The sequence below is a fragment of the Carcharodon carcharias genome, chromosome 4 (assembly GCF_017639515.1).
Source record: "Carcharodon carcharias isolate sCarCar2 chromosome 4, sCarCar2.pri, whole genome shotgun sequence".
Taxonomy (NCBI): domain Eukaryota; kingdom Metazoa; phylum Chordata; class Chondrichthyes; order Lamniformes; family Lamnidae; genus Carcharodon; species Carcharodon carcharias.
The window spans coordinates 169,694,884-169,708,331 of NC_054470.1; the positions used below are offsets into that span (position 1 = coordinate 169,694,884).

At 42.0% G+C, this 13,448-nt stretch overlaps 1 protein-coding gene across 6 annotated transcripts in view; it reads right to left on the bottom strand.

Annotated features, from left to right (window-relative positions):
• Positions 1-13,448, bottom strand: part of LOC121277098 (storkhead-box protein 2-like) — a 126,752-nt gene that overhangs the window by 18,010 nt on the left and 95,294 nt on the right. For 5 of the 6 annotated variants that reach the window (XM_041186099.1, XM_041186098.1, XM_041186103.1 and 2 more), the window contains exon 2: positions 5,218-5,370. In XM_041186099.1, the coding sequence (XP_041042033.1) occupies positions 5,218-5,370 (153 nt within the window). Of the gene's footprint in view, positions 1-4,926; positions 5,031-5,217; positions 5,371-13,448 lie in introns of those variants that run through there. The other variant, XM_041186102.1, reaches the window with a different exon arrangement.

Genomic DNA, 13,448 nt, shown 5'->3' on the forward strand with positions numbered 1-13,448 from the left:
ACTTTTGTGAAGTGTTATGTTAAGACATAATAAATTGTTCAACAATTATGACAGAAGATGGATCTAGAATCCAATGTCCTCGTACCTGCCAGCTCAAAATCTTCCTTTTTACTCTTAGGTGGCTTACTGAAAACTAGTGAAGAGAGAAACAATAATGGTGGTCTCCCTGACCCACTCTCATCATACATGGGGAGGGGAGGTGATGGCATAATGGTATTGTCGATGGACTAGTAATCCTGAGACCCAGGGTAATGCTCTGACCTGGGTTTGAATCCCACCATGGCAGGTGGTGGAATTTGAATCTAATAAAAATCTGGAATTAAAAGTCCAATGATGACAACGATTGTTGTAAAAAAAACTCAGCTGGTTCACTAATGCCCCTTTAGGGAAGGATTTCTGTCATCCTTGTCTGGTCCTGGTCCTACATGTGACTCCAGACACGCAGCAATGTGGTTGACACTTAAATGTCCTCTGAAATGGCTTATGAAGCCACTCAGTTGTAGCAAACTGCTACAAAGTCCAAAAAAAAAGCAATGAAACCAGACAGACCACACGGTATCGACTAGGCACCGGAAACAACGATGGCAATCGCAGCCCTGTCGATCCTGCAAAGTCCTCCTTACTAACATCCGGGGGCTAGTGCCAAAATTGGGAGAGCTGTCTCACAGAATAGTCAAGCAACAGTCTGACATAGTCATCCTCACGCAGTCATTCTTTACAATATCCCAGACTCCACCTCCACCATCACTATCCCTGGGTATATCCTATCCCACCGGCAGGACAGACCCAGAAGAGGTGGTGGCACAGTGCTATACAGTCGGGAGGGAGTTGCTCTGGGAGTCCTCAGCATCGACTCTGGACCCCATGAAGTCTTATGGCATCAGGTCAAACATGGGCAAGGAAACTTCCTGCTGATTACTGTACAGCCTCTCCTCCATATTGAACATCACTTGGAGGAAGCACTGAGGATGGCAAGGGTGCAGAATGTTCTCTGGGTGGGGGACTTCACCAAGACTGGCTCGGTAGCACCACTACTGACCGAGCTGGCCGATTCCTAAAGGACATAGCTGCTAGACGGGCCCTGCGGCAGGTAGTGAGGGAACCAACAAGAGGGAAAAACATACCTGATCTCATCCTCACCAACCTGCCTGCCACAGATGCATCTGTCCATGACAGTATTGGTAGGAATGACCACCACACAGTCATTGTGGAGACGAAGTCCCGCCTTCACACTGAGGATACCCTCCATCGTGTTCTGTGGCACTACCACTGTGCTAAATGGGATAGATTTCAAACAGATCTAGCAACTCAAGACTGGGCATCCATGAGGCACTGTGGACCACCAGCAGCAGCAGAATTGTACTCAAACACAACCTGTAACCTCATGGCCCAGCATGTCCTCAATTCTACCATTACCATCAAGCCAGGGGATTAACCCTGGTTCAAATAAGAGTGCAGGAGGGCACACCAGGAGCGGCGCCAGGCATACCTAAAAATGAGGTGTCAACCTGGTGAAGCTATAACACAGGACTACTTGCGTGCAAAGCAGCAGTAGCAGCAAGTGATAGAGCTAAGTGACCCCACAGCCAATGGATGAGATCTAAGCTCTGCAGTCCTGCCACATCCAGTCATGAAAGATGGTGGACAATTAAGCAACTCACTGGAGGAGGTGGCTCCACAAATATCCCTATCCTCAATGATGGAGGAGTCCAGCACAGCAGTGCAAAAGATAAGGCTGAAGAATTCGCAACAATCTGCAGCCAGAGGTGCCAAGTGGATGATCTATCTTGGCCTCCTCCGGAGGTCCCCAGCATCACAGATGCCAGTCTTCAGCCAACTCGATTCACTTCACATGACATAAAAGAAGCAGCTGAAGGCACTGGATAATACAAAGGCTATGGGCCCTGACAACATCACGGCAATAGTACTGAAGACTTGTGCTCCAGAACTTGCCACGCCCCTAGCCAAGCTGTTCCAGTACAGCTACAACACTGGCATTTATCTACCCAGCTATGTGGAAAGTTCCCCAGGTATGTCCTGTGCACAAAAAGCAGGACAAATCCAACCCGGCCAATTACAGCCCCGTCAGTCTACTCTCCATCATCAGTAAAGTAATGGAAGGGGTCATCAACAGTGCTATCAAGCAGTAAATGCTTAGCAATAACTTGCTTACTGATGCCCAGTTTGGGTTCCGCCAGGGCCACTCAGCTCCTGACCTCATTACAGCCTTGGTTCAAACATTGACAAAAGAGCTGAACTCCCGAGGTGAGGTGAGAGTGACTGCCCTTGACATCAAGGCAGCGTTTGACCGAGTGTGGCATCAAGGAGCCCTCACAAAACTGGAGTCAATGGGAATCAGGGGAAAACTCTCCACTGATTAGAGTCATACCTAGCACAAAGGAAGATAGTTGTGGTTGTTGGAGGTCAGTCATCTCAGCTCCAGGACATCACTGCAGGAGTGCCTCAGGATATAGTGTCCTAGGCCCAATCATCTTCAGCTGCTTCAACAATGACCTTCCTTCCATCATAAGGTCAGAAGTGGGTATGTTCGCTGATGATTGCACAATGTTCAGCACCATTCACGACTCCTCAGATACTGAAGCAGTCCATGTTCAAAAGCAGCAAGACCTGGAAAATATCCAGGCTTGGGCTGACAAGCAGTAAGTAACATTTGTGCCACACAAGTGTCAGGCAATGACCATCTCCAACAAGAGAGAATCCAACCATAGTCCCTTGAGATTCAATGGCATTACCATCACTGAATCCCCCACACTATGAACAGCCTGGGGGTTACCACTGACCAGAAACTGAACTGGACTAGCCATATAAATACAGTGGCTACAAGAGCAGGCCAGAGGCTAGGGATCGTGCAATGAGTAACTCGCCTCCTGACTCCCCAAAGCCTGTCCATCATCTACAAGGCTCAAGTCAGGAATGTGATGGAATACTCCCCACTTGCCTGGATGAGTGCAGCTCCTACAACACTCAAGAAGCTGAACATTATCCAGGACAAAGCAGTCCACTTGTTTGGCATCACATCCACAAACATTCACTCCCTCCACTACCGACGCACAGTAGCAGCTTAGACTGACCTCCAGTGTGTACCATCGACTAGATGCACTGCAGGTTTTAACCAAAGGCAGCAGATAGATGGGAACAACACCATCTTGAAATTCCCCTCCAAGTCACTCACCATCCTGACTTGGAAATATGTCACCGTTCCTTCACTGTTGCTGGGTCAAAATCCTGGAACTCCCTTCCTAACTACACCACGTGGACTGCAATGGTTCAAGAAGGCAGCTCACCCCCTCAATCTCAAGGGCAACTAGGGATGGGCAATAAATACTGGCCCAGCCAACGAAGCCCACATCCCGTGAATGAAGAATATATAAAAAAAAAATACTGTTGGTCAAAATCTTTCTCCTATTTATCCTGAGAAAATTTTGAAAGACTGATTGATGTTCTTAGAGAGATTTTACTCTGGACTAAAGCCTGAACTTAAGAACTAGGAGCAGGAGTAGACCATTTGGCCCCTTGAACCTGACCTGCCATTCAGTGATATCTAGGCTGATCTTTGATCTCAACTCCACTTTCTTGCCTGATTCCCATATTTTTTGATTTCCTTAGAGTCCAAATGCCTATTGGTGCAGCCTTGAATATGCTCACTGACTGAGTATTCAAACACTTACGTTTATAGAGTGCATTTAGCCGAGAGAAACATCACAAGTCTTTACAGATGTAAGATGGGAAAAAGATATAGTGAGCCAAGGAAGAAGATATCACAGGGATGACTAAAGCTTTACCAACTATGTGGTTTTTAGGAAGAGTCTTAAATGAAGAGAGGGGAGTAGAGAGGCAAAGGGGTTTAGGGAGGTATAGATGGCCGAAGGCATTGTCAGTAAAGCCGGAGTGAAAGGTGGGGGGTGCGCAGAGGCTGAGTCAGTGGACCAGAAAGTTCAGCCGGGAGTTCTAGCATTGAAGGAGGTTACAGACATAACAGAGTGATGCACATACTAAATGTATGGCTTTGGGGGACTGAGAGCCAAAAGGGGTCAGAAAGCATAGGCATGAGGGGTGAGCATTTTTTGCTGCAGAACAGGATACAGCCAAGGGACACCAAGCAGCAAATGGGAAAATATGATTAGAAGTGACTACCAATGTTGGAAAGGAAGTAGCAAGGTAGTTGGGTTTTCTGAAGAGAAGCCAAGAGTTAAGGGTCTGGTGGCTGAAGGCAGTGCTGCTAATGGAGGGATGGATGGGAACTAAAAGACAGCTAGTTTGAGTACAATTTACTTGTTAAGCATTGCCTGAACTGGTGTAACTAAAACACTGTAAAATGCCACAGTTGGTCCATTATTGGTATTTACAATAAAGATGACACCTGATAGAATGCTGAGCAATTTGTTCAATTGAATGGCTCAATCACTGAACTTAATACTTGTTGGTAATAATATAAAGGCAGATCCTTTTTGTTGAAATTCTTTTATAATAACTAGTTGACTTCTAAATTTCTACTACCATATGCTGCCAGCACATCTGAAATCATTGGCTGGAATTTTTTTTCCCTCCAAAACTGGTAACACAGCAATTTAATTATAAAGGTCAATCGTACCCGTGTAAAGCTATAATGGTAATAATTGGGCTTTGCCCATGATTGGAACAGATCACGACAATGTTTGACATAAATTACACATGAGAGTGCATTAAATGTGTAGGTCATACCAAAAAGCTACGCTCTATTTTAATATAAGCAACTTAACATGCCCATTATGGGATTTGTTTCACATAAGGCTCTGCAAATTTTTTTTTAAAAGCCTTGAAATCTAAAGCAAGAGAGCAGAAAGTGCTGAAAATGTGTAGCAAGACAATCAGCATCTGTAAAAAAACACATTATACCCAAAATGTTAACCTTTCTACTTAACTTACAGGTGATGATCTACTGTATGTTTTCCGGTATTTTCTATTTTTGCTTTACATAAGGTTCTTAGAAGGCAGCAGAGAGTTGAGATCGTTTACCTCATCAGTCTTTCCTGTATTGATGCAAACACATACTGATTCACCACTTAGACATATAGCTTTGACTACAATATTGTGGGGCTATGTCACTTAAAACTTCTTTTGACATTGAAGAAACAAAATACCTTTTTGACATTGTTAAATTCAGAATTGGTGCTAACCTCAATATATTTTGCAAAGTATTTGTCGCTAAAAACATACCTGGAAAGCAGGTAGCTAAATGTTCCATGAGTGCCTCCTGTGTGACTGGTTTCCTTGAAGCATTCATTGCTGAGATGGCCAAGCAAAGAATTTCCCCAAGTGGAATAAACTGTGATTGGCTGATGGGGGACATACTGATCGGTGACACATCACCTATGGATCAGATAAAGAAAAAAACTAATTAGACTTATTGTATAAAAGACAAGCCATATTTATTCTGTTTAAAATACACACTCCTCAGTATCCACAGATCAAACAAATACTTCATAAATGGAATCAATATTGGTCAGTGTAAAGATAAATCAGATGTTTGCATCAAAATAAATCATGCATGGAAAGTAACAATAAATGTTGAAAACTGGCAGATATGAACAGCTCGTAAATGAATCCTGTGCACCTACTCTGTACCTCCCTGCTTTCAACTACACTATAATCAAAAGTCAATAGTGTAACTAAACCAGAACCAAAATAATATTCATTCAGAACAACAACATTTCCAAAGTCAAAGTCTGTGGGTTGTGCTAAGTTAACCAATACTAGGAGTACTATAGGTTTTAACTTGCTGGTGGGAACAGAAAAAAATATAACAGCATTCTCATTTCCAATCAGCATTCAGCAATCTCTGCTGCAAGCGAATGCACATGGTTGCTGGGCTAAGGCAGGATCAGGCTCACCTGTGATTTCTCTAATGGTTTTTTGTACAGCTACTACCACTGACCAAATGCACGCTTGTACAATGGCTGACTTGAGCAAGGTGTTGTACTGATGTCTGCCTCTACCATTGGAATACAATAGTAATCTATCATGAAACACCACCTTTCAGCAGTGGGTCATTACTGGAGTAATTCCAGGTAGGTAAGTAGAGGGAAAAGACTGTGATGTATCTATGGAATAGTTCAAATTAAAAAGCTGTCTACTACAAATCATGTTTTTGCTATTCTTTTTCATTGATAACACAAAACTTACAGAGCTGTGTTCTGAAAATTACAATTGGATTACAAAATATTTGAGAGCTCCAAGCCCTTTCTGTAACTGTGATTGCTGTCAGAAAGGACAACTTAAGTAGCCCATTTTACTGCAGACCCTCAGGATTGAAAAGGCACATATATATGCTTTATTTTCGCAGAAGTTGCTACCTCTCTCCTGCAATGATCTACCACTGTAAACTGCAAGTTGTGACATTGGAACACAAAGCTCAATCTATAAATTTGCACGTCTGATGTCAAGACGGGATTATTCTCTTGCGCACTGAGACGCTATTATTCTTCATTAGACAACCTCTGGCACCATTTCAATCTGACATACCACCATTGATTTCCCATGGCAGAAATAAGGCAAAAAGCAGACGAATACACATCGATAAACCATTTCAAACTCATCAATTTTATATTTTTATATGCTTGGACAGGCTCAACATTTACAAAAATACATCCCCAAAAGCTAGCTGAAAACTGCATACCTCACTCAGAAGTTCTACATATTCTAGCCATTTGTTAGTTTTTATTAAGTATTGCCTAATTCATTCACATTTTTCACTACCCTGACATTTCCTGCTTTACAGCATTTCACTTTTTGATATATATTGCTGCACAAAAAGAAAGTTTGTGACATTTTAATTTGTAAAGTGGAGATGGTGGTGTAGCGGTAATGTCATTGGACTAGTAATTCAGAGCCCCAGGTTGATGGTCTGGAGGTATGGGTTCAAATCCCATCAAAGTAGTTTGTGGAATTTGAATTCAGTTAATAAAAAATCTGGAGTATTTTTTTTAAAAAAAGAGCTAGCCTCAGTAATGATGACCATGAAGCTATCATCGATTGTCATGAAAACCCACCTGATTCATTAATGTCCTTTAGGCAGGGAAACCTGCCATTCTTGTGACTCCAGAGCCACAGCAATGTGGCTGACTCTTAAATGGCCTAGCAAGGGCAATTAGGGATGGGCAACAAATGTTGGCCATGAAAAAATTAAAACCTGGAAACCGAACTATAGGCACTTAAATCACAGTGGGTTGGAGATTAGCACTCTGTTCTTTGTCTGTTCACACTGCAACATTTGGAGCATATTTTCATATTTGTTATGTCGTAGAGAGTTACGATATTATAGTAAAATGTGGAGAGAGCCTCAATGAAGAAAAGCCAGGTCAACGTTAATTAGAGTTTTCCTCTTCTGTATTTACCTTTTGCAGTTGGCAAAAGTCTTGAAATAATGGAGGTTCTGTCTCCAGTGTTTAAAATCAGGAGGAGAAGTTGAAATTCCATAGATTCCAGCAAGATACTGGAGGAATGACAGGTCTAAAATTAATACAGAGAAAAGCAGCTTAACACCAGAGGCATAGCCACATCGATTTCGAAGGGATTTTCTTTTTTGTGCAGTTTTGGCATTGGCGCAATATCATGCCAAAAATACATTCAAATTAGAAACTTAATATTGACAGAGTACAGCTAAGCCACTAAATGGTATTGGGTTTGCTTATCTCTACATCTAACTTCTGAAGTAGAAAGGGGCCCAAAAATAGCACATTTGAAGATTCAATTCATATGACTACAACAACAACTTCCATTTAGTGTAACCTTTAAGGTATTTTAAAGAGCCATAATCTGATAAAAATGGATGCTAAAGCAAAGAAAGAGATGGAGATGGGGGAGAGGCAACCTAAAATTTCATCACAGGTGGCTTTTAAAGAGAGTTCTAAAGGAAGAGGGTGAAAAGACAGCGGGGTTTAGAGAAATAATTGCAAAGCACTAGGCCTAGGTGGTTGAAGGAACAGATGTGGGAGTATAGGGCACAAATAATTTGGTTATTTATTGAACAATTATTTGCATAATTTATTCACATGTGAAAATGGTCACTAAAACAATGAACAGAGAGATTAGGACAGATTTGTTTACACTGAGGCTATCACAGCATGAAACATTTGTTACAGGAATTAATTGTGGAACAGGCTTTGCAGCTTCTATGAAAAAATTGGATCAATAGTTGAAGCAATGGAAAATACAGGGCAATTGGGCAGACCAGGACAATAGGCTGAATGGTCTTCTGTACTGTATTGCTGTTCGGGCCTAATTTCTTCTACTCCAACTATCTCAGGCTCACACACAGGCCAAATTTTCATTCGAGACAATAAATTACACTATAAATAAACAAATGTTTAATGGCAATTTTTATCAACTCTACCAGTAGCATTATACATTAAGCAGCTAACAAATACTGCATTGAAGCTGGTGAGTGTTGCCTGACATTTTAAAACTCTTAAAGTGTTCTGTGCAACTCTGCTTTGCTTATTCTTTCCATGAAGCTTACTATTGTGCTGCCGCATTGTCACTACCCCATTTATCTGGTTTTGCATTGACAATATGATGATGACAGAACTCTATTGAGGTCTCAGGGGGGAGACAGTGTTGTGCAGTGCAGCATAAATGCCTAGTTATTTCCTAATTGTGATGAAAGGTATATTTTTCAAAAACAAGTCATGGTTTGCTAATATTCCATAGCAGAATTACAGACTGAGGATAAAATAGATTTGCAATTCTTCTATCAGCATAAAGGAGGTGGTTTTAAAAATGTAAGCACAGGGAACCTGCAATCTGAACTGGAAAAGCTGCAAAATTAAAAAAAAACCTTGATGATTTAAAGCCAGCTATGTACAGTGATGCACACAGTGCCTGAGTATACTGAAGCCTGGACACCACATTAATAAGGAATGCACCTCCTTCTTTTGAAGGGTTGGGTAGATTAGGTGAAGTGTTTGCATGACAGCAGGTAAAATTGCGGCCATCTGTCTTGAATGACAATGAAGCTATTTACAGATGTAACAAGACACCTCACTTCATCTCTGAAAGAGAGGGCGACAGGAGCATTCAGGTGAAACTGGGGATTGTGACTTGGGGCCCTGCAGTTTTACTAAAGCTTTTCACTGGAGTTCATTGTGATTTATCCCATGTTTTCCTGGCCTCCAAAATGTTTCCTTATGAACATTTCATCATCTTGACGATAAAAGTGTAAATCAGAGTTGGTCTGGCAGATTCTTTGTCTGTTCACAATACTTTCATTTTCCTGCTTTGGAGAAAATATCCTTGTTATACTTTTTGCTGCTTTGTGTAAATTCAGTGAGCATTAGGCAAGAACTTTGTGCACGAAGTTGCAAGAATGGCTTTACAATTTACTGCTTAATTTTATTTAGTAGAGTTGGGTACATATGACAATGGTGCATAAGTTATTTTGCTGCAGCAGACTAACAGGGGACTGGGCACAAAGGGCAATCCCTCCATCAGATTCGGCACACTCAATATTGGGCTTGGGGCCTCGTGTAAATGATACCTGTGAACTGCACGGTTGCTGGGCATCCCTATGCAGCTCACCAATAAATCGGCATTGGATTTTAAACTGTTACAATGCTGAGAGTGGCCATCAGGTAGATTCTGGGAGGGTGGTGTGGGGGTGATTGATGGGAAGAAGGTGATTGGGAGGAGGTGAAGTGATAGCTAACAATGAATGGTGTTCGGCTCCCAATTCAGCTAAATTGTTATCTAAAAACAAACTTGCCTTTTTAGTGGCAGCCTCCAGCAGTCCCCAAGAGATCACTGGTTACGCCGTACATAAACCATATGCCAGTCCGGTGCTGGTTGAGTTCTGGGCAAACAAGGGCCCTGGACACTTGGGGGGACTGCTCAAGGCTGTCACTAAAAAGGCAAGTTTGTTTTCAAAAAACATTTGAGCTGAATTTGGAGACAAACACGATTCATTGTTATTTATCACTTCGCCTCCTCCCAATCACCTTTTTCCCAGCAATCGCAGCACCACCGCCCTCTCCTGCCAGAATCTAACCGACGGCCACTCTCAGCATTGATGATTTAAATGATCAAATCCAATGTCAATTTTCTCCCTTTATCGATATATGTGCATGAAAGTTGCCCGCCATGCTAGCTGCTAGGCTGCCCATTGAACACCTCTCATCTGGGTGCAGAATCAATCAATTTCTAGGCTCATAGCTCGTGCCTGATAGCATTTGATGAGATGAAATAGACAAACAAACTAAAAATCATCAGTCAGGTCCAACTCTAATTCTCAAATTGCTAATGCTGATTTAAAGGTTTTCATACTGAGCCCCACAAACTTTAGGGGAATGACATGGGTGTAGAGAATTTGACTGCAGGAATATTCTTTGGTTGGGTGCAGGACTCAAGGGCTAAGAGATACAATATAAAGGATTGAAAAGGAAAATAGGCAATGTAGCCAACATTTTTTTTTTAGTAAGAGTCAAATAGAATTGTGGACCAGATTATAGAGGGACGATGGAATAAATAAAGCACGACATGTTTTAAAAAAGATTTGATGAATTCTTGTTTGGAAAAGGGATATGTTATTCTATACTCATGGTGAGGAACTTGATGGCAGGCTTAGAAGGATAGGCTATGGACCAATGACCTTATACCCAAGAGATTACTCTGCTACGAGAAAAATATAACTTAAGATATTGTTGCACTTGCCTGTAAAACTGCTGTTGCCAGCTGAGTGTGATGTGGAGCATGATTCCCTGTATTCTATCATTTTGAGCCATTTTTTGAAACACTTTAGGATCTATTGCATGATGCTGATTATGCTTGCAAACACAGAGCATAGGCTTTCTGCTTTTACTTTACAAAAACAAGCAAGTGCAGATTTGTGGTCCCGGAATACTGCCATTTCCCTGAATATCAGGTTATTTACACTAAAGGAGAACCATATGTCTCCCTCATTACTGCACTGCTGTATAACCTTGATTATGAATTTTAGCCCAAAGTGTGAACTGAATTTTAGCTCCCAGAGTTGGGACATTTCCCGGCTCCACAAACTTGACCTGGGAGCAAGTGCCCCAGAAGTTGGGATTTTCGTTCCGGGGTGCTGGGTTTCTCTGGGAGTTGGGCGGGCAATCCTGGAATGAGTGCAGAGGTTACCGGGAGCAAATGTGGGCGGAAGGCCTGCCTCAGTGCTCTGGCACTGTGTTGAAGTTTAAAAAAAAAATAAAACATTAAACAGCCCTCCAGCCTTCACCCCTCATGACCTGTCATGCCCCAACCATGCCAATCTATGCCCCCATCCATCCAGCCCCTATAGCCTCTCATACCCTCCATGCCAACCTATGGCCCTCCAACCACCCCATAATCCCTCCTACCCTCCATGCCAACTTATGCCTCCATCCCCTTGGCCTCTCATGCCAACCTATGCCCCTCCGCCTACCCCTATGGTCCCTCATACCCCTATGGCTGTTCCATACCACCTCATGCTCCTCTCCCTATCCCCATGGCCCTTTCTAGCCCCTATGCCAACTTATGCCCTATGTCCCTAGTGCCTATTCATGCCAACTCATGATCCCACCCACCATGGGTTGACCTCAGGAGCCATGCCAAGATGAAATAATATTCTAAATGTCTATTGCGGACTTTACTTTTTTTTTAAAAAAACACTCATTAATTTATATTCATTCAACTACATAATCCCTTATAAGAACAAACATTTTATTCAAATACATAATCCCTCATAAAACAAGCATTGGAATTCATAGTTCCACTTCAAAAGAGTCTATAACTACCTGGAGCTGTCAATCAGGCTGTTAAATGGCAGGCACCCTACTGTGATAATGGAAGGTTGTGAAATCAGTCATGCAGCACCAATCCAGAATTGGTAGCTTATGTCAACAGACAGAATGAAATAGCAAGCAATACTTTTTTTTTTAAATACACTCCAGACATTTGTTTCAAATATTAAAAGGGCAGGAATTTTCAATGCCTTGACAGTTTGACAATTGCCAATGACAGAAATCCAACTCAGCCAATTACTGCCCTTCAGTCTACCCTTAAACATCAGCAAAGTGATGAAGGTGTTGTCAACAGTACTATAACTTAAGAACACAGGAACATAGACTTAACAGTTCATTTCGACCCTTTTGACAATTGCCTTTGACAGTTCATTTTGACCCTTTTGACAGTTCCAATGAGTTTGGCAGTTAATGAGTTTATGCACTTTTTACACTCAGTTATGCCTACTTTTAACAGCCCGAAGGGGCACCTTATCTCTCCCAAGGGGAATCTGACTTCCCCCAAAGGTTTCCTGGAGCCACATCCAAAGGGGTAGCCCATCTCTGTAAAGGACCTCACAAAGTTCAGACCTGCTCCCACAAGGTCTAATCTGTGCATATTGTGTTTCACACATCTGGTCACAAAAATTAGACATAAATGGAGGCAGCTGCTGATTTATATGGGCAGCTGCCTCCGTGAAACGTGCTTGCATGAAACATGACCCACCCCCATGAAAATGTTAGGTGCCGTGTTCGGGTGCAGGACATCCAATTTCCAGCCTCTTCCACAATTTTCATGATGATGGAGAGAGTCTCCGTCATTGTGAAAATCCAGGCGTACGAGTCTCAATCCCACAATTGAAATCTAAAAGCGTCCCTATTTACTGCCATGTTCACATTATTTCATACTTTTGATTGATACTCAGCTAACTTTTTATTTCTGATCTTAATAAAATAGCCACCTCAATGTGTTTTTTTTATTGCTGTGCAGGATTTCATAGTATGAAGTCAAAGTGACATTTGTGAAGGAAGAACAAAATATTACGGATGCTGGAAACATGAAATGTTTACTGTTTCTCTTGCCACAGATGCACTGGGCCACAGGCTCCTTTCAGGCTGCACAGGTGACACCAGCAACATCTCATTGTTTGTGGTATGCTGATGAGCTGTAAAATTGAGTCTCTGTTCGGCTATTTAAGTAGATGTAAAATAGCCAATGGCACTATATTCAAAGAGGATAATTTCTACTGGTGTTCTCATCAAAATTCCTCTCAACTATGCCACAAAACAAAAAACAAATTAGCTACTCATTCTCTGGTCTGCTGTTTTTGGGATTGTGCTGTGTGAAAATTGGATATTGCTTTGTCTACATAAGAATGATTGCACATTAGAACTGCTTTAGGATATCCTAAGAATATGAAAGGCACTATATAAATGTGAGGCCACCATCGGCACAACCTTCTGCTTCCTTTTAATTCAGAGCACTGCAAAACAGGCAGCTCAACTTCAATGTTGATTCCACATTGTTCAGTGAGCCTTCCCAGCCCCACTGAAGAAAGTTTGTAACAGAAAATCAGTTAGGAAAAGCCTATTATTAATATCGGCATACTGTTTGTTGCTAGCTCACACTGAGAATTGGGTGTATGATACAGCCACGAAGTACCAAGGCAGTTAACA